Below are 22098 nucleotides of genomic sequence, written 5' to 3'. Positions count from 1 at the left end.
AACTCTTGTAGAAGTTGCCACAGATGGTGGCCAGATATATGTCTCTTTTGTAGGGTAAGGGCCACTGGAGGAAGGCCGTGCAGTTTTTAGCAGTGTCCTCTAAAGGTTATCTAAAAACATAGCCAATAGACACTTTGAAGAGTTGGGAGTGAGGCAGAGGACTTGTAGGCCCACAACTTGTTGCATTCTAATAATATCTAGTGTGAATTTTGGCCTATTAGACCATGACTTAAAATCCAGCTTTGAACACCAGCTGCATAATCTAGCTAGCACTGATATCATAACAGATTTGACAAAATTGCACAAAACGTCTTGAAATGATTCTACTGAAAAACAACTTCACATGTTTTCAAGAAGTGGTGACAAAGTAAATGTGATTATATGGTATTTCCTTCCCCACTATGCTGGGATTTGGTGCACCGGGGGGAGACGTGGCCCAGAAGCATGACAGAGGAAGGATGAGTCACTCATGCTTCATTTAATGCTAATGGAACATCTAAAGAATCTCTAAAGAACTGACTTCTTTGGAACATCCAAAGATGCCAGGAATGGAATTTACCTCTAGTGGTGTGTAAGACAGATTCTCCAAGCTGACTGTTACGCTCCTTTGAAAAACCAGCAATAGACCAAGAAAAAGTCCCATTGCCTTCTAACATCCAGCCGCAGGAACCTTCCTCGAAAGAACAATGTGCCCCCCATGGTAGACTGTCTGTGAAGGAAAGAGAGGTGGTAGTGGAAGAAACATAAGGCTCATTAGGAAACAAAATGGGATGCGTGTTGCCCCATCGTTTCTTATGTAAGGTCTGGTGAGAAAACAGAAGCAGGCATTGCTTGCATTTCTATGGAAGGGTTATTTGAAGTCTCCCTCCGTGTATTCTGTGGTCATTCACCTTAAATGCGATCCCACGGCCTTCCAACATTGTCCCACGTCCTTCGCCAGGACTCTGCAGGAAAGACCTGCACCGGCTGCCTCTGAGTCATAAACTGGCCTTTCAGAGCAAGAAAAGGCACATGCCGGGAGGAAAGGGGACAGCGAGGGTTTATGCCCCCCCGCTTCTGTGTAGTTTCTTCTCGGGGTCTGAAAGTGACCACCTGGGGTAAATGCAGGGCATGAAATGCGGGTGCAGCAGCAGTGCAGATCGCTGCTAGCACCACAACGCCCTCCATGCACTGGACGCAGGCATGCCTCCAAGGTCAGAGGAGGTGGGTACTGGGTTGCACCCCATGTTGAACTGGTTTGGACTGTATGTGTGTGAGAGTGTATTTACAGTCTGCAGCAGTGCATCGATAAGCCCCGCAAAGCAGACTACAATAGCAAGACTTCTTTTAAGCCCAGAAGCCACAGAAGAAGGGAGCTTTCTCGTGATGGTTTGCTGGGGAGCAGGCCTCAGGGACTGGATAGCCTGTCTGTGGAACAGGGAGACTGTGTGGGCTGGGCGGGCAAGCTTTGCGGGAGCTCCATCAAGCAACATCTCCCTCCCTCCTTCCTGCTATAGCTATTTTTCCTGGTTGGTTGGTTGGTTTGTTTATTTTTATTTTAAAAATTTGTATGCCGTCCATTACTGTCGTCTCTGGATGGCTTACAACATTAATAAGATAAATTAACCATTCCATACTGAGCTTCATTAAAATAAATTAAATAAATCATTTCACAATTAAAATTACTAGGTGTTAAAATATTGGCCAAATAAAAAGGTCTTGACCTGGTGCCAAAAAACATATAGTGAAGGCGCCAGGTGGACCTCTCTAGGGAGCGCATTCCATAGTCGCTCCACCACAGAGAAGGCCCTCCTCCGGGTACTCTGGCTCCTTACCTCTTCCAAAGAGGGTTCCCGGAAGAGACCCTCTGCTGCTGATCTTAGGGGGTGGGAGGGCATGTAGGGAAAAAGGCATGTAGGTTGCCTTTAGTGGACCAGTGAAGTGGCAGGAAGGGGCTCAGAATACACACGCAACCAAGCTGAAAAGCAAGAGGCACTGGTGTGGCCGTATGGGGGGAGACACTTACCACAGGCTGATTCACCAAGCTCTCTGGTGGGGCAATCGCTCTCGAAATCGCAGGTGTGCAGGTGGCTGATGCAACCCCCGTGTGGGCAGGGGACAGTGGAGCCCAGGTCATATTTGGAAAGATGAGGACCTTCTTTGCCTGAAGTGAGTTACACAAGAATGGCTGGATCAGGTGGTGAGAGGCCCGTCCGGAGCTCCTCTCCCCATTCCTCACAGGCAGCAAGGACGCACGCAGCGGGGTGCACATGAGGGTCGAGTCATGATGGCAGCACAGACAGATCCACTGCAGTTACTTATTTTGGTTAAAACAATGAAATCCCACCTTTCCACTGATTCTGGACCACAAGGACAGACACATCTAGAGACAGCATTTGGCTTCTACGTACACAGGGGCAACAGCCCACATGGCTGGTGAAATAAGGTACAGAAAGGAACATTCCTGAATTTTAGTTGGGGTGCTTAGCTCTCAACTAATATACAAGAGCAGTGAATATTAAGTGCAGTTTCCCATCCTTTGGCTCTGCACCAAAGGCAAAACGATTAAAGAAGAGTTTGTTCTAGCTGTCACTGAAAGATCTACTGGCAGCAATCCATCTGTGATGGCTGATCCATACAGGCAAGTGGGAACCTCTACCCAAATGGTTAGATCCACCTCTCATTTATTTTAATCCTCTTCAAGCGTTTCCAGGGAGCCCCTCCTGCCTTGTGTCCAGCCCTTTCCCTGCCCTGCAGGAGTTTCCCAAGGGAAGTCCCACCCTTCCCACCACTGTCATGTTCAAGCAGAAATACTTCCCCATAACAAAAACAGGAAGGAGTTTCCACCTGCCTTCCTTTCTAGGATTTGTGCTTGTCCGACTTCCATTAGTTGGTGCTTCCCGAACTGAGTAGCTAGAGATTCAGGAAGATAATACCCCTGGAAGAGTCTTCCTAGTCATTGCAGTCTTTACCCATTGTGATAGAAGAAACAGCATACAACATAATTGTTTCATTCATGCAGGCATGTGGCTCCAGGCTTTTGTTTTGTTTTGTGCATTCACTGGCCCCTATAGAAAAAGGCCTAACAAAATGGGAATTTGCACCAGCCCTTGCTCTGACACCAACAAGAATGGAAAGAAACCTTTACTTATTATTTCGACACATCCATATCTCATTTTTTTCTGTAAGGAGCCCAAGGCAGTGTGCATGGTCCATCTTCTTTACTCCATTTATCTCCCAATGATCTTATGTAATAGGTTACTGAGTGCACAAGCTGAGACAAGAAAGGCCCACACCTCCCAGCTTGCTCCAGGGAAGGCTTCTCTGTCTCAACTGGTATAGGATTGTCCCCTAAGTCTTGGAAATTCAGTTCATGAATAACAGAGGGTGACCTTTGCAGATGCTAGATTTACCACAGCTCCCCAGCACAAGCTTCCCTTGCAGCAGCTGTTGGGTTCTCAGAGAGCAAAATTTATTGCTCCCTTTTTTGGTTCTTTCCCCATCTAGTCATCATATTTCTCTGTATTTGCATTTCAGAGACTTCTTGATCAATCGTTCAGTTTGGCTTAAATCACTCAAGTTCCCTTCCACTGTTAAATCTTTTTCACTAAATATTTCCCCCGCACAAGCATTTAAAATATTTGACCCACAGAAAGAATAAATCCCTTACAAGCTATTGCTCTTAAAGAGACATTCACACACAGGGGAAGGAGAGAGGAATATGAAAGGAAATTGAATAGAATCATAAAAAAGAATTTTTAAAATGTGATAAAGCCAGAACTTTAACAAAGACATTCTGAAACCAGTGACTTTATTTCAAATCTTACTTAATCTTCATTAAAATTATGTCCCTTCTCCATGTATCTATTTGGAGTTGCTGCTTTAAAACTGAAAAGCAATTCTGGACCTAAAATAACTGTTTATACTGATTTAATATATGTAAAATATATGCATTTTCTTATATATTTATGATCTGTCTACACCATTACAACATAGGAACAACATTATCCTTTTCCCTCACTGAAGCTTTTAAAAGTATTTTAATGTGAAAGAACAAAAAAGAACTTTTGAATCCAAGCATATTGTTCTGCAAAACATTCCGATAGAAAAAAAGATGTTTCTCTATTTTATAGTAATACTTGGGTTCAAAAGCATAGCTTTTAAAGTCACCTGGTCTCATTGTGAAGCAGAGTCATTCCTGAAGTTTTCTAGTCAAGGGACCATGCAGAGCAATTTGACCACCCGCAGTTTAATAGTTATATTAAGACATACCATGAAAGCAGTTTTTGAGTTGCAAAGAGCCCAGTGCCAACAGCCCGGCACTCTCTTCCCCGCAGCTCGAATGCAGCAAAGTGAGCTCAAAGGGCTTTTCCATTTGTCCCACCGAACCTATCAGCACTTTCCATGTCACCCTGCAAAAATTTTTAAAAAACACAATGATTTTTATATAGAAATCCCAAAGCCTTTCATGTGTGTTTTGCTTCTGTTTAAACTTGCAGCCTCTTTGGCCTTCTTGCAGCCACAACTCCTTCAAACACATTCTCTAGGTATCAAAGCAGATGACTGTTTGCAAAGCAGTATGTTGAGTTTTATTAAGAAACAACGCTATATGTTGCTCTTGTACTTGATGGTAACAGCTAAAATGTCTAGAGCAAATGAAAGGAAAATGATGCTGTCAGCTTTACACTGAAAAAGGGTACGGGGCTTTGGCATAATGGAAGAAATAACCCACATAGTGCAAATCAGAGAGGTTTTTTTTTTAATTGAGTGAGGACTTCAGTTTCTTGAAGTCTAAAATGTGCATATACTAGAACAAGTCTCTGTATGGCTCATGTTGAGTTTTCTTTCATGCAAATAGGGAAAACTGTCTGGGAAATATTCTAACAAAAACAGGTTCCATGACCAAATTCAAAACAAGGTTCAGTTTTAAAGGTAATTGATATCTCTCCCTTGGCATCAGTGTTTAGGCCTAAGGGTTTCTATGGAAATAATAGCGATGAAAATTTTTGCCTAATGGGAAGGGAACTATGCCTTCAGTTTATGTTTTTGAACAGAGAATTGGCTATATTTCTAGAAGGAAACTTAAAAGGAATACAGATGACTGAATCCTCCCCTCCCCTTTCAGTACTTTCTAATGAGATATTTTGTTATTAATTAAAGGCAATGCAACTCAGATTTGAGGTTAAAAGCCCTGTCTCTAGTGCATTGTGGAGATGTGGGTGGGGGAAGAAAGAAAATGATGGGGTAACCAGTGTGAAAATTACTTGAAAATAGGGATGCAGGAAAATTTTGTTTTTGTTTGCAAAGCAAGCAAGCATGCTCTGAGCACAAGTGCATATAAGCTGAAAATATTCAAGGATTGTCTAATGCATGCTCTCATTGGTCTCCTTCCCAATTCCCAGTTCAATCTGTGCAAATTTGCGCATTTGTTTAGATTTCCTCTGCAGACGGAACCAGCCCCAGAGGAAAGTTGCATAAATTAGCCGAATCTGGGGAAACTTCTCATCGAATTGCTGTTCCATTTCTGCAAGTTTGCCATTTGGACAGAGTGAGCATAATCAGAGCCGCAAACTGGAACTGAGCTTGAGGCAAGCAGCAAGACGATGTTTGGAAAATCCTGGTGATCTCAAATGTCCCTGGCTCACCCATCGTTGTTTCGGATGAGACCAGCCTGCAACACTCCTGCCGCTACTTCACCACTGGGCCTAGTCAAAAGCAAGTATTCCAAGTTCAGTCTTGCCGGGAAGGTAGCAAGAGCAATGCTGACTTAGACTATTAGTCGTGGGCCTGCCCCAAAGTTCAGCAGTATCGGGTACAGGTTTGTCACAGAATTACTCAAATAAATGGAGAGCCGTTGATTGACAATGGACTAAGAATATAGTGGTTGTTTTAGAGAAAGCAAAAACCAGAGAGAAGGTGGAAAGCTAATTGTGTGTGCATTAGTTGCAGTCAGAATCATGCTTGCACAAATAAGGGTTGGCTACTAAAGCCGCTAGAATCACTCATTTGGACAAACAAATGGATTTAGGCCATAGGAGGAAAGGACAGCTAGAAAATGCAGATTCTTTTTGAAAAAGTGCCATTTCTTGCAGAGTAGCATTACCATTCATAAAGATCAGATCTCAATGGGCTTTACCCAGCACTATTGCTCCATTCACAAAAGCTTTTTGATCCAGTAGAGATTTCCATGCAATGGGAGAAGGAGGGAATTTTGTACATTTGTCCTTTCTTTTGTAGCCTCCCCCCCCCCCGCCACACACACTGTTCCAGAGGGGCAAATAAAAAAGGGGGAATGTAGGAAAGGCACCTCCTACCCATCCCCATTCAGTGAAGCCTCAGTTCTTCTATAAACAAAGGGATACCATTGGATAGAGCCCTATATTTTTGTGCAATCTGTCTGCATATGAATGGCTCACTGTATTTCCATTCTTTTGTGCTACTCATGCTTTAAGAAAGATTAAAAAGAATGCAGACTGTTCATTAACGTACATATACCAGATCTTCCCCTGCAAAAACACCAACACCCATTTCACAAAGTGTCCTGCCCACCAGGTCTGATTCATCTTTGCCTCTCTTTGTTACAGTGCATCACAGCAGCCGTAGCATTGAGTCACTCCAAATTACTAGCATTGCAAATCAGAGCAAAGTATTCGAACAACCTTTAAAATTCGTATGACTATATTACATCTGTAAAGAATGAATATATTACATCTGAGCTGACCTTCGGCTGCAGCCCTACATCTAGTAAGCATCTTAATATTCAGAATGCAAAAGACCGAGAGGTAGTTTTGCAAAAAAAATAAAGGTGTGAACAACCCATTTTGGTGCCCTGGCCAAGGATTCACTTGTGTAGCTGGATTCTGGCAGATCCTCAACTGCAGCAGCTTCTCTCCAGTGCCATAAATAAGGCCCCCTTCACACTTGGTTCAAACAGGAACATTTTAGAGCCAATTTAATTTTCTTAATGGAACCCAGAAAAAAGCCCTGTGTGTACACAGGAGGAGATGGATTGTAGCAGCAGTAAATCAGGGAACTCAGCCTGGCAATACTTTTACTATTGATTTTATGTAAAGAGGACGTGTCTTGTTAAATTGGCTAATATTACTCCCAGTCTAAATATAGACATTCAACCTGGTGTGCATCGCTCAAGAAGGCTCTGAGCAACATGCATGTAAAAACATGAACAAAAACCAAACCAAACCAAAGAGAAACCAAACCAAGACAAAGCTCAAACTAACAGAAATTCAGGTAGGGAGACGGTAAGCATGATCCTATGGCTCCTAGACATTGTCTGGGGAGGGGGCACAGGATAGTTCATATTCCTCGCATGGACTTCAGAGACAGTGCTGTGGCCTCAAAGCTGGGAATCGGAGCTCCAATCACCCTCCCTGGTCCCCAGTATCCAGCATGGAAAGCAGCATTGGAGAGGGGCTCAGGGGAGTGCAGTGGGGGTGGGAAAGTGAGGTCACTGAGGCTGCCTGAATATAAGGCCCTGCTGGTTTCCATCCTCTCTTTTTCCTCATTGCAAACGCAATAGCTAGATGGTCAAAAATGGCTGTCTGGCCAAAGTGCAGAGCAAGAGAGAAAGGAGGTGCCGATCACCTCCACTGCTCCCCCCACTCTGCACTGGACGGGCCTCTGGCTCTGGAGGCTCCTGCTCGTCCCAGTGGGATTGCACATGAGGGCAGAATGCGGTAGCAGAATGGCACCTCAGTGTTCATGCAAAAACGGAACACATTCCAAGCGGCTTTCTCGAGCTGGCGCAAGAGCTTCCAGGGTGGCCTGCCAGATGCAGCTGTCTGTTGTGCGTTCCTTCAAGGTTGTTTCATAGCATCGGGAAGAGCCTTGTGTATTCTTTTTGTCTCCTACCATTGATGTAAATGATGGCACCAGCTACACCCAGGGCCTTGTCTTTCTGCAGCAGAGACATCTTCACAAGGTGAAAAGCTTCAGGGTGCAATCCCATTCCTGTGAGGTAGAAAAAAGTCCTCCAGCTCTCAGGATTCTCCTGCCAGCAGATCTGGCTGAGTAAAGGGCCAGCAAAAGTCTTAGATGGGGTGTCAGTGATCTGGCTCTGGTGCTTCTCTGCCGGTGAAAGAGAAAGCACTTAAGCAGGCAGCTTCTTCATGCAAGAGACAGTTCTTTGGACTGGGGAGCAAGCACTGCAGCTCGGGTTTGCTCGGGTCTTCGGCATCTGCTGACGGAGCCTGTGACTCAGCCACTGCTGGAGCCTTGACTTGCCTCCAAAGCTCAGTCCTCTGGGCTCACAGTGGAAACTGGAGTCTCAGCTTTCCTGAGGCCTGACAGCTGAATGAGAACACAATGTTGGCACAGCTTTCTTTCAAAAAGAAAGGAGGCAGACTCTGGAACGGTTTCACTTTTAAGACTGCATTTTCATTCCATGCATCAATTGGAGAGTAGCGATGACAGTTCTCTTGAGCCAGGCTCAGTGTCAGTGGGGAACTTCCTGAAGGGAAACACGCTCTTGAAATTTGCTGTAGCTCACGTTGCAATCCAAGACAGAGAAGACCTGGTGGCCACTTTGGCTGACAAATGCTCTGCATGCCCAGGAGAGGCATCACTCCAGGCGGAGCAACGCCTTTGGAAGCACCCTTGCTGCTGGGATCTGCACATAGTGGCAGGCAGCCTGAATCGGATTTAGGAGCTCCCCCTGGAGGGGGTCTCAGACTCTGGGCTGCCACTATACATGGGGCTCTCACCCATGGATGGAGCCGGCAGCTATGGGCCAGTTCTAAGGTGCCAGGGTCCAAGGCCAGGACATAGGCAGCAGGAGACAAGACAGAGGCACCAGGACCAGGGCAACAGAACTTAAGGCAAGGCAGAGTCCAAAGTCCAAAACAAGGCTTAATGGCAAGTCCAAATTGTAGTCGCAGAATAGACCAAGGTCAGGAATCAGGAAGAAGAACAGAAAGTGCAGGTACCTTCAGGCAGGATAACTGAACAGGATAAATGGCAAGGCAAGATAAACAGCATGGTAAGATACATGGCAAGGGTCAGGAAGATTGCAGGAGATGAACCATGGTGAGAAGTAAAACCTGCATGGCAAGGCAGGATATAAGAGGAACCAAATGCGTCAAGGGTCATGCAAGGTGCAGGATCTGGACCAGAGTCAGCAGGAAGACCTGCATTGCTAAGGCAAGGCAGGATGGGCAGCGCAGCAAGGCAGGGAAAGGATACATGCAGCAAGGCAGGGTACAGGTCAGGCAAGAGTCCGGCAGAACAGCAAATAGAGGGACCTATGCTGCTGATGCTAGTTCTGGAGGAAAGAGCTTGCTCTTATATGGCTCTTTCCCCAAGCCTCCCAGGATGCTGAGAGCTCCATCAGGGCCTGGGACCCATCTTAGGAATGCTGTGGTGATGGTTCTGGTTCTGGCCACCAGAGCTACCCCTATCTCAACATAAGGCAACATAGGGCTGGGTTGACTATTTCAGCTGGCAGCCATGTAGCACAGCTTAGTAAGTTTCAGTGGGGCTTTCTTGTGTCACACCAGGATGTGTGTGACACAACAGCTTCACATGCTTCTTTAGAGCTTCACATGCCTCTTGTGCTGGCCAGTGTAAGATCAGGTTTCTCAATGGGACTCTCCTAATCCAGGCTTTCTGTACTGCAAATGTGGTGCATGTGTGGTCTCTCCAAAGTCAGGACACAATGAGCAGCCACTGGCCCCCAGTAAGAGTGCTCAGTCCTTTATTGATGAAGGGATGCATGGGAGAGCTTTTCTGATGAGTTCATACCCAGGTATTTGTCATACTGAATAATCCAGGCAGCTTACTGGAAGTTGATTCTATAGAAAACAGTTTTCGTAGGAATCAAAGTTCTAAGTAAGAAAAAAATATGTAATCTGCCTGTTTAGAAGCTAGGAATTTAGAGTGCTCCTAGTCAACCTGGATGCATTTCCTCTGAAATACAGTGTTTTGCTGAAGTTTGCTAGAAACTCAGTATAACCCAGTTTTAGCTTCCCCTGCTATACCAAGGTACCCTCTCATAGAAACATGTACTGAAAACTGTACATACACACTCACCAATCATATTAACAACAACAGTAAAGCATTGACCAGTCATTAAAACAAAAACATGAGAACTCCCTGCCATAGAAAGATAGAGAAATCTAAAATAATTTTGGTAATTGGTCCTCTCTCTTGCATTACAGTTTGCAATGCATAGCCAATTCCTCTCTCTGTAATGTACTACTACTTCATGACTGGATATGGACAACACAATTGCCTGCAGTCATGGGTTGAGTGTGGATTGTCATTGAGCTGTGGATTGCTGTTAAAATGTGAGTTGTCATGTTGTCTGAACTCTACTGTTAACCATGAACAACTCACAGAGAACTCACAGTTTCTTGGGTTGTGAACTGTGGGCTGTTTACCATGGTTTCTTATCTCAGCAGGGTTCAGACAACACAACCCAAGTTCAATAACAACCCAAGGTTCAATGACAATAAACACTCAACTCATGCTCAGCCCCTAAGAATGGGTTGTCCTCCGATCGGAACCCAGTCTGTACGTAGCGGAGAGAGAGATTTATTTTCTTTTATTTGTTGTTGTTATTGTTGCGATTCAGAGTTTCTTCAATTTCACTTCCAGTACTGCTGTGCTTCACCCTCAACTGAAGGAGGCGCAATGAGACAATTTGTGGCATCCAATGGTAGCCTATAGAGATTTATTAGAGATTTCTTATAGTTACTCCTACCCTCCTTGCTCCAAACTGTTCCATATGCAAGATAGTTCAGGGAGTTTTCACCTTTGTTACTTTGATTTCCTTCAGTCATAGGAAAAAATGTCCAAAAAATTAGTTTAGCCAAGAGACAATTTTTCTTGCAAACACAAAATTTAGCCAGAAGTTCTGCTTCTGCAATGCACTGTAGCTAATCAAAGCACAAACAAAAGGTTCTGAGTTCCCACATCTGACCACACTCTAAATACAAGGATGCAATTCGAGAGCTCTGGGCTCAGCCTCATCAAACTGGAAATTCCATTATAAATCTCATCAAAAATATTCTCTCAACACCATGCAGGTATCAGTCAGGTCACGGAAAGATGCTTTCAGCTGGTGAAAAGAATAGCTGAAGCAACCCTACCGCAACTGCATCCTCCCAAGGCTGCTGCTCCTTTCTCAAGTGCTCCAGTGTCAGGAGGTAGAATTACCACCCTGACAAAGCCCACTGGCAATGGCAATTTGCCCATGGATGCAAAATTCTGGGCTAGTCTCACATCAAAAATTATCTAATTTCCACTCATAAAATCAGATAAATGTGATGCTGATATGCTCGTGATATCTAGGAAAAAATCCATTAAATCACACCCATTATAGTATGTTATTTCAATTCTAGCATGCTTATTAGAAAAAGAAGCCACATGCTTTTGACTTGTAGAAAAGAACATTGCTAGATCTTACATTGCTAACAACCCTCCCCCCCCCACCCACATTCTTAAGACATATTTGGGAGGATCTGGGCATTTTGGTTCCATTTCAAATGCGCAGTAGAGGAACTGAACAAACAGGCCATCCTCTGAAGAGACGAGATTCCTGGCATATGAACAGGAGGAAGAAGGGCCTCCAAGCCTGGCAACCAAGCTCTGTAACTCATCCAGTTTTCCCAGATTAATAATGTATCAAGCTGCAGAAAGCTAACTCATCCCTTAGTGAAGTCTAAAGCTCCTTGGGGAAAAGCTATAAAGGTCTAATATATTGAACAAACAAGTCTTACCAAGAATGTTGTTCATGTCCTTCTTGCAAATGGATGGGAAAACTCTGATTGGTGTCCACATATCGAGTTTCAGCAGAGAGTCCTTCTAGACTGGTGTCCCATGAATACACAGCAAGCTCTAAGAGACAGGAACTGGAGCTCCAAGGCAGGATAGGGCTGTGGAGGCTGAATATGCACCTATCTGAGATCCTGCTAATGTTCAGAAGAAGAATATCCCCTGCAGAAGAGTCACAAAAAAGCAAAACTCTAAGAAAGGACCGAACATACAGAGGACAGGTCTTGAGAAGTCAAGCAATTAGTTTGCAAAAATAATACATATTCATAAAGAAGACAAAGAGAAATTGACGAGGAGGAGGAAGGGAGGAGAGGAGGAAGAAAGAATGAGCAGGGAAAATTGAGTGAATTCTTTTAAGGATTCATATGGAGTTCTGGATGTTCTATGGCAGGGATTCTCAAGCTTGCTTGCTTTATTCATTTGATTTATATCCCAACTTTTTACCGTTTAAAGAACTCAAAGTGGCTTATATAATTCTCCTCATGCTCTCAGTCTTATTCCCACAAGAACCTACTCATTCCCTGTGAAGTAGGTTGGGCTGAGAGTCTGACTGGGCACAGGTCACCCAGTTGACTCCATGGATGAGCAGGACTAGAACCCAGATCACCGGATTCCCAGTCCCACCCTCTAAACCATTACACAGCACTGGTTTCTCAGAAACAACTGTTCTTATGCATACTGACTCAGAACTAAGTCAATAAGACGTACTCCATGTAACTGCATTGTGTTGCAACCTTAGTCATCATGAACTTAGTTTCTTGATCAAATCAAGAAACCATTTCAGCATTTTGCTGGTGTAACTATAATCAAGCATAAGTCAGACTGGGATTGTTCAAAACCGGCACTTTTCTACCTGGGCAGACTATCAGCAGAAGGGCTCAGGAAGGAAGACTGTTATCTCTGCTCCTCCACAGAAGATGACTAAAAGCAAATTATCTTAGGCTGAAGAAAGTAATTTAAATGAGACTGATTCAGCCCCAGTGTAGCCATTGTACTACATGTAACACCTTTCTCCATGTAATGGTTTTAGATTACGAGAGATATTATCACATTATCTCCATACACAAAAATGTGACATGAGGAAAGACTTACGTATGCATCTACCTCTGAGAAAAAAAAAAATGTACAGGACATGGGAGTGGGTTGAATTCATCCACAATATCCATTATGAGAAGTGAATGGAAATAAGACCAAGAGGATTACATTGAATTAAATATTACAAGTCTGACAGTGCCTAACAGATCAAGATCGATGCAACCATATACTCCTACCCGGCCTTTGAGATCAATGCAGGGGGTGCTCTTGTGTGAGCCATCCCTTAGGGAAGTACGAAGGGTGACTACTAGGAAGAGGGCCTTTTCTGCAGCTGCTTCCCACATCTGAAATGCTCTCCCTAAGGAGATTCACCTGGCACCTTCCTTGTACTCTTTTTGGCACCAGGAAAAAACCTACCTCTTTAAAAAAAACATTTTAATACTTAATAGATGCCACTGTAACCTCTGGCTGTTTTAATTTTTTACCAAAATTCTTAATATTAATGCTATTTATATTGGATTTTTAATGGTTATATTAACTTATTGGTTTTATAGGTTTTAACTCTGTGACTGTTAGCTGCCTAGGGATGCCATAGGTGAGATAAATGTTTCAAACAAACAAACCTATAGTAAAATTTTACTTCCCCCTTGCCCCCCCCGGCCAAAAAAAAAAAAAGCCTACTTACCAGATGAGTTAGACTACAACTTCCAGACTATAACCAGATTCTAGTTCAACTATAGCTAGTTTAGTAGGGCAGCAGATTGGGAAAAACTGCCCCAGGACCTGGAGTATCATATTATGAAATCCAGAGCAATACAGACGCCAGGGCAGATCTCTCTTCTGAATTGGAGAGAAAGGGTAAGTGGGCTGCTTCAGAGCAGAGCATGAGGAAGTGAGCTTTCTGCTTCCCTTTCCTGTGCAGAGGGCTCATTCTCAGTATTGTGCTCGGCCTTGAAGCCGGCAGAGGTAGCATGGAAGACTCATATTGGTTCTGGCTGATCCAAAGACAGCATGTCAACAGAGACCCCTTTTCTCTGATCCAAAGTCCTCTGAGGACATAGGGAAAGGGTCAAGGCTGAGCACAAGAGATGGCTAGTACTAAACTAAACCAACATGCCTTAGGGGTCCTTATTACTACATTGTTGCCCAGGTGGGAAGAATTGCTAATAGTAACATGGCAAGAAACCATATCCTTGAAATGGGGCGTATGACTCTTAGATGTGGTTACTGAGCAGTATCTTGCTGGTGACATATCAATTGGCCCTTATTTTCAGCTTCTTCTGAAGGTACCCTTTCTAAACAATCCCAGTCTATGGAAAGAAATGTGAACTACAATAAAGAAAGGAAGAACCCATTTTCTGCAACGGAGGTCCCACATCTAAATTACAATATGCTTTTTATATGTTAATAAAAAGCAGTATTTAGCACATGATGTTGTATAATGAATGGAGTATTCTTATCTGAAAAATAAACTATTTGTGCTATTTATGAAAGTCATGGAGTCATATAAAGATCAATTTGTGTTTCAATTCAGAACTTTATTTGATATGTACTCAAGAGAACTTTATTTGATATGTACTCAAGAGTACAGTGTTGGATACCATACTATTAGGAAAGAAAGTCATCTTTGATGGCTAGGATGGCTTGACACAAATGGGTGCATGGAGCCCAAATAAACCACCTTCTTGGTCTCTGTTGGATGAACTGTTCTCCATGATCTGTTGGTTACCCTGAGAAGTCAGAGCAACAACTGAAGACAGGAACCAGTCTGGTTTTCCAGAAGCATTGGCAGATGGAACCCAGGAACAATTCAGTCCAAAGTTGCAGGGGATTTCTGTTGTAAGAAACATAGAAGAACATTAGGGCTCATGATTAAGGCAATCAGTTGAGTTAAGATGATGATGATTTAAATGCACCCTTGCTTTTGTTTTTACAAGACCAAAGACTGTATTACTGCTGTTAAATATAAATACTAGATGTGAGTCTGACAATATGCAAACAAAACAGAATGTGAGACTTGCACCAGTTTATTTCCTGAGATATTTTGAAGAAGTAATAAAACAATCCAGGAAATGGAGGCACTGCATTGTTTTGCAGCACTTATAAGCAAAGATATGATTGAGCTGAGAAGAGGAACAGAATTCATGGCTAAAAACTGTTGTGCTTCCTGTGCATTTAACTAGAATTCCAAAGGTCAACATAACATATTTTAAGGTTTCTCTGGAAGTTCTGTGCTCCATCTGAAGTGTTTCTTTCCTTTCTTTCATAGTTCTGCAGGAGGAAAAGGAGAGTGACGGGTTTTGCAAGTATGAACAAGAAACTGGCTGTCCATGGTGCTGACTGGCTATACACTTTGTGTGATACCACCTCCTCATCCCCAGAGCAGTTGTTATCTTTTAACAATGCTGCAAATGAGCATATGGGGCAATATTCAATTGTGTCATTCCATTCCTGCAAATGATGTTGCTCTAATGGAAACTAAATTCTGAACTATGAGTAAAAGAACCCAAATGCAAAGATGTTTGCACAAGTGCAGCTGCAGAAGCAGTTGTACAGTAATATACAATTACACAATTGGTGGCACAAATGTAATGGGTGACCATTTGCTTGCACAAATGTGTGAGCAATGGAAAGATTCAGTGTAGCTCTGTTAGCACTACTTGAATTTGTGGGATGACATCTTTGGATAAATAGTGCCTATGAAACATTTTGTCAAGACAGATATTAAGTTATGCATCTTGCACAAAGTATGGTGGAGAAACAGGGATGATGGCTGAACCAAAATTTTATTTCTTTATTATATTTATATCCAGCCATTTTTCATCTTGTAACAAACCAAACATGGCTTACACGGTCCTCTTCCTCCTCTTCATTATATCAGCAAAACAACCCTTTGAAGTAGGTTAGGCTGAGACTCAGTGACCAACCCAAGACGCTAGCCTACAACTCCCATCATTCCTAGCCAGGAGAGCCAATATTGAGGGGTGATGGGAGATGTAGGCCAAAACATCTGGAAAGCCACATATTACCCATCCTTGGTATATGGATACCATCCTTATACCCTGTGAATAACCCCTGTGAATGTGGAGGGTTGACTATATGTGCCCCAACTTGCACGCAGATTTGACTTAAAGAGCCAGTGTGGTGCAGTGGTTAAGAGCATGGGACTGGGACTCAGACAATCTGGGTTCTAGTCCCAGCTCAGCCATGGTGCCAGCTGGGTGACTTTGGGCCAGTCACAGACTCTCAGCCCAACCTACCTCACAGGGTTGTTGTTGTGGGGATAAGATGGAGGAGGAGAATGATGTAAGCTGCCTTGAGCCTTTTGTAGGAAAAAGGCAGGATATAAATCGAATAAATAAATAAATATAAATAATAGAGTAAAAACTCTAACAACTTTTTCTAATGCAAAAGATGGTGAACACCAACTTAAAGTTCCATGCCTTCTGCACTCTGGTAGTTCCACACTTAACATGCTTCCATGTGTCCCAAGTCAGTGCAGTGTTAGTCAAAGAAAACACTCCTTTTCTAGGCTGCTGCTTCCATTATAACTGCCACATGCTTGTGATGTGAAACATATGCAAACCTAGGAAGTGTCTGCCAATTTAGAAAGGCTTCACCTTTTCTTACACTCCACATATTGGTCCTCCTAAGAGAACATATGAGCTGAACTTACGTTAGACTAACATTGAATACCACCCAGTCAATAACATGGACACACTGGTTGAAATACACATGAAGCCTGCATTGACACTGGGTTTTTCAATCACGTTGACTTTTATGCAATCATTCACACTTGAAAAGTTTCTTGTTTAAGCATGGTTCTGCAAAGAACGAGCAAACCAAAGTAGCAGTCCAAAATGTAATTAAGTGAGTCAGTGTGGTGTAGTGGTTAAGAGTGTAGAACTGGGACTCAGGTGATCTGAGTTCTAGCCTCTTCTCCGTCATGGAACCAAGTGGGTGATTTTGGGCCAGTCACAGATTCTCAGCCCAACCTACCTCACAGGGTTGTTGTGGGGAAAAGATTGACACCAGCAGGAGGAGAATGATGTAAGCCACTCCAAGTTATTTAAAAGAAAAAAGATAGGATATAAAATAAATAAATAAGTTTACTAATGGCCAAACTAGGCATTTTGGCTGCAATATATGGGACCACTGGTATTGTTTACCAGGACATCTTTTAAAAATTGTTATCCAAAAGATCCAATATCGATAGCATGTTCTGTTATGTTAGGCATCACTTGAAGAGGAAATCTACAAAGAGGGCAAAGAATGAAAACAACTTTTCCAAGCATTGTTAGCCTCTGGCAAATACTGCTAATCCACATCAGAACTGATATGGTTCCCATTAACTTTACAGCTGGATGTCAGTTAGTCTTGCATGTTCAAAATAATTAGAATTACATAGGCATTTTTTCAGTGATACTCAGATTGTGACATAGAAAGGGAAATCTCTTCAGAAATGTAGAAGACCTGGAGAGGAGAGGGGCTTGGGAATGTATGTTTATTTGCAAATCAATCAATCAATCAATCTCTAGCCCATAAATCTGTGATTTTCCTAAAGCCTGTAATGCTTCACTGAAATTCAGATGTTAGATAAACTGCCTGTCTTCTAATGAATTCATACTGCACATTATGCAAAGAATGTATGTCATATGGACCATGGGATGAAGCAAAAACAAACCTATTCTAATAAGTATTTTGTTCCATTCAGATAAACAATTCATGGGGAACAAAGGAATGGCTAAGAAATGCTTTTCTAAAGCCATATATTGAACTCGTGGTGCCTGAACTCCTTTCTAAGTAGGAAGGAACTGCTGGGACAAGATACAGAAAGTGTGTGAGTTGCTGGAAATCATGTGGCTTCTGTGTCCAGTTCATTTCCTGACTGGTAAGTGCTGCATGAAAGGTAGGAGAGCATTTGGAACAAAATGTTCATCATTCAATTAGATCCTAAGGCTAAAGGTGCCAGTACATCAATGCTCAGGATGAGGGACTGATATATTTATTATTCTATGCTAGGGATGCTGGAGAAACTGGCAATTCAAGTGAGCTTGGATTTCTAGAAATCCAACCTGTGGATTCTGTAGCAAAGTGGCCTTTTCATCTGAATTTTTAAAAAATAAAATAAATAAAAAGATTTTACAATAATAATTTTAAGAGATATGCAGATTCCATGGACTTGTGGACAAGTTTTCCACTTTTGGGGAAGGATTTGCACTCATCTCCATTCTCATTCTTTTGCAGCAACTCAGGAAACCTAATGCATGCTTCTGCAGATACTAATTCATGCTTACACTAGTGCACATTAGCACAGACAGAAGAAAAAAAAGTTGACAAAATCTGCACATCCCTAGTCCGTGCTGGTGCACTTAAACAGAACTTGTTTTCTTTTGGCCTTGAGGGTTTGTTTTACTTCTCACACAGCACAGAATTACAAGCTTATAATTTGCACAACTTATAATGATTAAGGGATATGGTGCCACAAGTGATGCTGGCCACTGACTTAAATAGCTTGAAGTGGTGGCTACAGAAATTCATGGAGGACAGTTCTATTAATGGCTCTTGGGCATGGTATCTAAATGGAGCCTCTAGATTCAGGGGAATTATAGAGGATCTAAACTGTTTAGATTAAAACTGTTTCTTATTAAACCTGCAGGGGAAGCAGCTGCCTTCATGAATGTCCAGAATCATAGAGGTGATCAGAGCTAGGAACAGAGTCTTGGTCAGGATGGTCTAATCCAGCAGAACTTTTAGGAGAAGAATATTGCTCTTTCAGAACACTTTGCTTTATGGTAATTAATACAATCCAGATTTCCTTTGGATCCATCTAATTATAACACAAACACGCCTTTCACATGCCATAGTAGACCTGCATGTATATTCCCTTGCATAGCACAATCCATCCTTATGCCACACACATCTATTTCCTTGAAGTGTAAGTTCAGGGCCAGGCACCTGAAGTGTTCCCCTGGAGGGGTCAACACGTCAAAAAGACTTACTTAACAGTTCAGGCATCAGCTCCTTCTTTCATCTTTCATCTATTTCTACCTGAAGGTACACCAGAATTTACTGGATTTATTTAAGCATCTCATAGAATGACACTACTTCTGACATGTTATGATAATGATACAGATAAAAACACCATTAAAGCAACAATAAACTAGCAAACATGCTAATAAAGTATAAAATGCAATGTCACATTGCAGGAACTGAGATAATAACTATTATTATCATACCTCATTCATAGAACACCCTCCTCAAGAAGTGTGCCTGGCGGTGTCACTCCTAGCTTTTTGACACTAGGTAAAGATGTTTTCAGTAGTGGATTTTAGTAGCTACAGTGGTACCTTGGCTCACAAACCTAATCCATTCCACGACTCTGGTTTCGACCCAAATTGGTCGTGACCCAAGTCAAATTTCCCCATAAGGTTCAGTGTAAATAAGGTTAATCCATTCTGTAATCATTTTTTTAATCACTAAAATTTGAAACAAAGTGACAAGGAACAACAAAGATCATGGCTATCTCCCCCCATGAGCACGATCGCAGCCATCTCCCCCTCAAGCTCAACCGTGATCACGCCCATCTTCCCTGCATGAGCGTGGCCATGATTGTGGCCATAGATGGCGTGATCGTGGTCATGCTTGGGCAGGGAAGACAGCGCGATCATGGCCATCGCCCCCCACACCCAAGCACGACCGTGATCATACCTGTGCAGGGAAGATGGGCACGATTGCGATTGTCACCCGATGTGGAGTTCACGACCTGCGGCAAAATTTTTCTGAAATTTTGTAACCTGATTTGGTCGTGAACTGAGGCGTTTGTGAGCCAAAGTACCACTGTATTGGCTTTAACACTGTTTAATTTCTATTACTGTGTGCCTTGTTGTAATTTCTGCCAATTGTTAGTTTTGGTATTGTTTTAATTGGATTTTTTACCTTTAACTGTTATTTTAGCGTTTCCTGTTTTATTGTAAGCTATCCAGAGAGCTTGTTGGGCTACGGGACAGCATATAAATATAATCAATCAATCAATAACATACAAAAATAACATGTAAAAAATTAAAAGCCTGGGAAAACAGGCAGCTCTAACCAGGTATCTAAAAAGTAGCTAGTAGAAGTACCATTTCAGCTTCCCTTGTGAAACCAGCTCTGCAGCGTGAGGGGAAATCTATTTCATTACTAGTTGTTGTTCCCCTTGTTGGATCTACCCATTATTTTAATTATTTAGAATATTTCTAATATTTCAAATTTTTCTAAAGCACCCTTCCTCCAGATGGATACCAGGATCGTATACAAAACCACGAATAAAGTTAATCATGGCATAGAAATACAATACAATAAAACATCAATAACAATGAGAAAGAACAGAGCAGCCAAACCATAAGAACCATAGGGGAGGCAGCGTATTTATTTATTTGTTTGTTTGTCAAATTAAAAAAAGCCTGAACCTTTTGCTTAAAATGTTGCTTCACACTTTCACATGGCAGAGTCAGCACTGTGGAAAGTTCTGAATAGGAGGAGACTGGTCAAGCTGTCTGGGAATTATCACATTTACTATCTACATGGAGGTGCCAAGCGAGGACAAGCAAAACTAGCAAGTCTGTCCAAGATTTTCAGTTCAAAGAAACTGTGTGTTGTACTGAATTTTCAAGACTCAATGTGAAGTTGTTCTTGACTATAATCAATAAATGGATTCACTTCCCAGATCATTTATGACAGAATTTCAAGAGCAATTGTCAATTCAGTTTGCTGAACCATTTGAAGGTAAAATGCTTTGGAGTTTTATATATTTACATCTACTAGTGTAATTGTGGTGTAGTGGATAGAACACTCTACTGGAATAAATGCCACTGAGGATTACATCCAGGGATAGATATGAAACTCTCCGGGTGACCGGTGTCTATGAAGGAAGCAATCACTGCAAAAATACAATCCAAGCACCCAAGTGGAAGTTGAAATGTGAATAAAATTTCCTCATAATACACAGGCATTTTCACCTACTCCTCCCTGTCAGCTTGCTCTCTTCTTCAAGTGAAGGTTTACTGCTTTTGTGCATGATATCAATTATATTGATATTAAAGAAAATTATATTTCTGTGTAGAGAAAGGGTCACAGAGGCCCAAAAGTAGCAACACTGCATTTGCAGCATGGAAAACGACTGCTCAGGTAGATGGCAAGGTTGTAAAGGACATGGGTTGTAATTACCTGAATGGGAAGAATGATCAGCAGAAATCATCCGATTCCGGATTGGAGACAGCCTAGGAAGCGTATACAAGAAAAAGTTGGATTTCTCATCTGATTTGGCAAAAGCAGCAATGACTGTAATGAAGAAAAAAGTGCAAAAATAAAGATTCTCCAATTTTATAAATCATATAGACAATTAGTTACTGTTACCAAAAATATAATAAGAGTGGCTACATGGGAGAAAACAAGGGCTCTTCAGTTTTTTAAAAAACAGAATTGAGAATATGGTATCGAATGATGCCAGTCTAGAGCCCATTTGTATAGGAGTGCTTAAACTTCTGGAGTTCCTCATGTTGCGACTGCAATGCCAAGATGTCTTGCTATTCTTGGCAGCAAAAGCAGTAGTCACTGTGGTGCAAATTTCTGCTGGCTCTATCGCAATTAATGCACTGTATGGCAAGTGTAGTCCATCGGTATTATCCCCATTTCTTAGAACTTGACAAACATGATAAACCACTGTGGGCAGCTCTCTACACTGCCGAGTCCTCAAAAATAAGCATTCTGCAGAAAAAGCTCCAGGTGTAGACAGCATGGCAAAGCTCCATAGTTGGCTGCCCGCCCAGCCATGGCGGGCTGTCCCGTCGCGCAGACCTGGTCACTGTCCTAGATTGTTTCGGGCAGCAGGTTTTGCTCCTCCTGTTCTTTCATCTGGTTTGAGCAGATAATTCTGAGAAGTTAGCAACCAGTAGCTTTAGTTGGGCTAACAGGGGAAAATACACCATTTTCATTCACCAAAGGGTGCAGATCCTGGCCCTTTAGGAAGCTGGTAACAAAGGAATGTACTTTATGGCCTTAATTGGGACTGCATTACAATGGCTACGGACAAATGCACAAGGCAAGATAAGGGCTTGGTTTGTCTTTAATAGAAGTGGGAATGCTTTGTGAGAGTAGGGCTGTGGATTCTCTATGATAAGAGGCAAAAGGCACATGGAACACCTTACCCTTTGGTTATTTATGGCATTCAGGTGGAGACAGGAAAGAAAAAAAACATCATTATTGCATCTTGCTCTGAAAATTTAACATTCAGGAAAATTCTCAATAAAAGCA

At 42.4% G+C, this 22098-nt stretch overlaps 1 protein-coding gene across 1 annotated transcript in view; it reads right to left on the bottom strand.

The window, feature by feature from the left end:
* LTK (leukocyte receptor tyrosine kinase) overlaps nucleotides 1-21127 on the bottom strand; it is a gene marked incomplete at its 5' end in the record, with an annotated part of 72227 nt that extends 51100 nt beyond the window's left edge. The window contains 6 exons of the mRNA XM_044436537.1: nucleotides 560-709; nucleotides 2006-2143; nucleotides 4252-4391; nucleotides 11715-11931; nucleotides 14486-14638; nucleotides 21013-21127. Coding sequence (XP_044292472.1) covers nucleotides 560-709; nucleotides 2006-2143; nucleotides 4252-4391; nucleotides 11715-11931; nucleotides 14486-14638; nucleotides 21013-21127 — 913 coding nt within the window. The remainder of the gene's footprint in view (nucleotides 1-559; nucleotides 710-2005; nucleotides 2144-4251; nucleotides 4392-11714; nucleotides 11932-14485; nucleotides 14639-21012) is intronic.
* Between the last annotated feature and the right edge of the window lie 971 nt (nucleotides 21128-22098).

Source organism: Varanus komodoensis, unplaced genomic scaffold (assembly GCF_004798865.1).
Source record: "Varanus komodoensis strain SLA01 unplaced genomic scaffold, ASM479886v1 scaffold3, whole genome shotgun sequence".
Lineage (NCBI taxonomy): Eukaryota > Metazoa > Chordata > Lepidosauria > Squamata > Varanidae > Varanus > Varanus komodoensis.
This window is presented reverse-complemented; position numbering and strand designations above follow the sequence as displayed.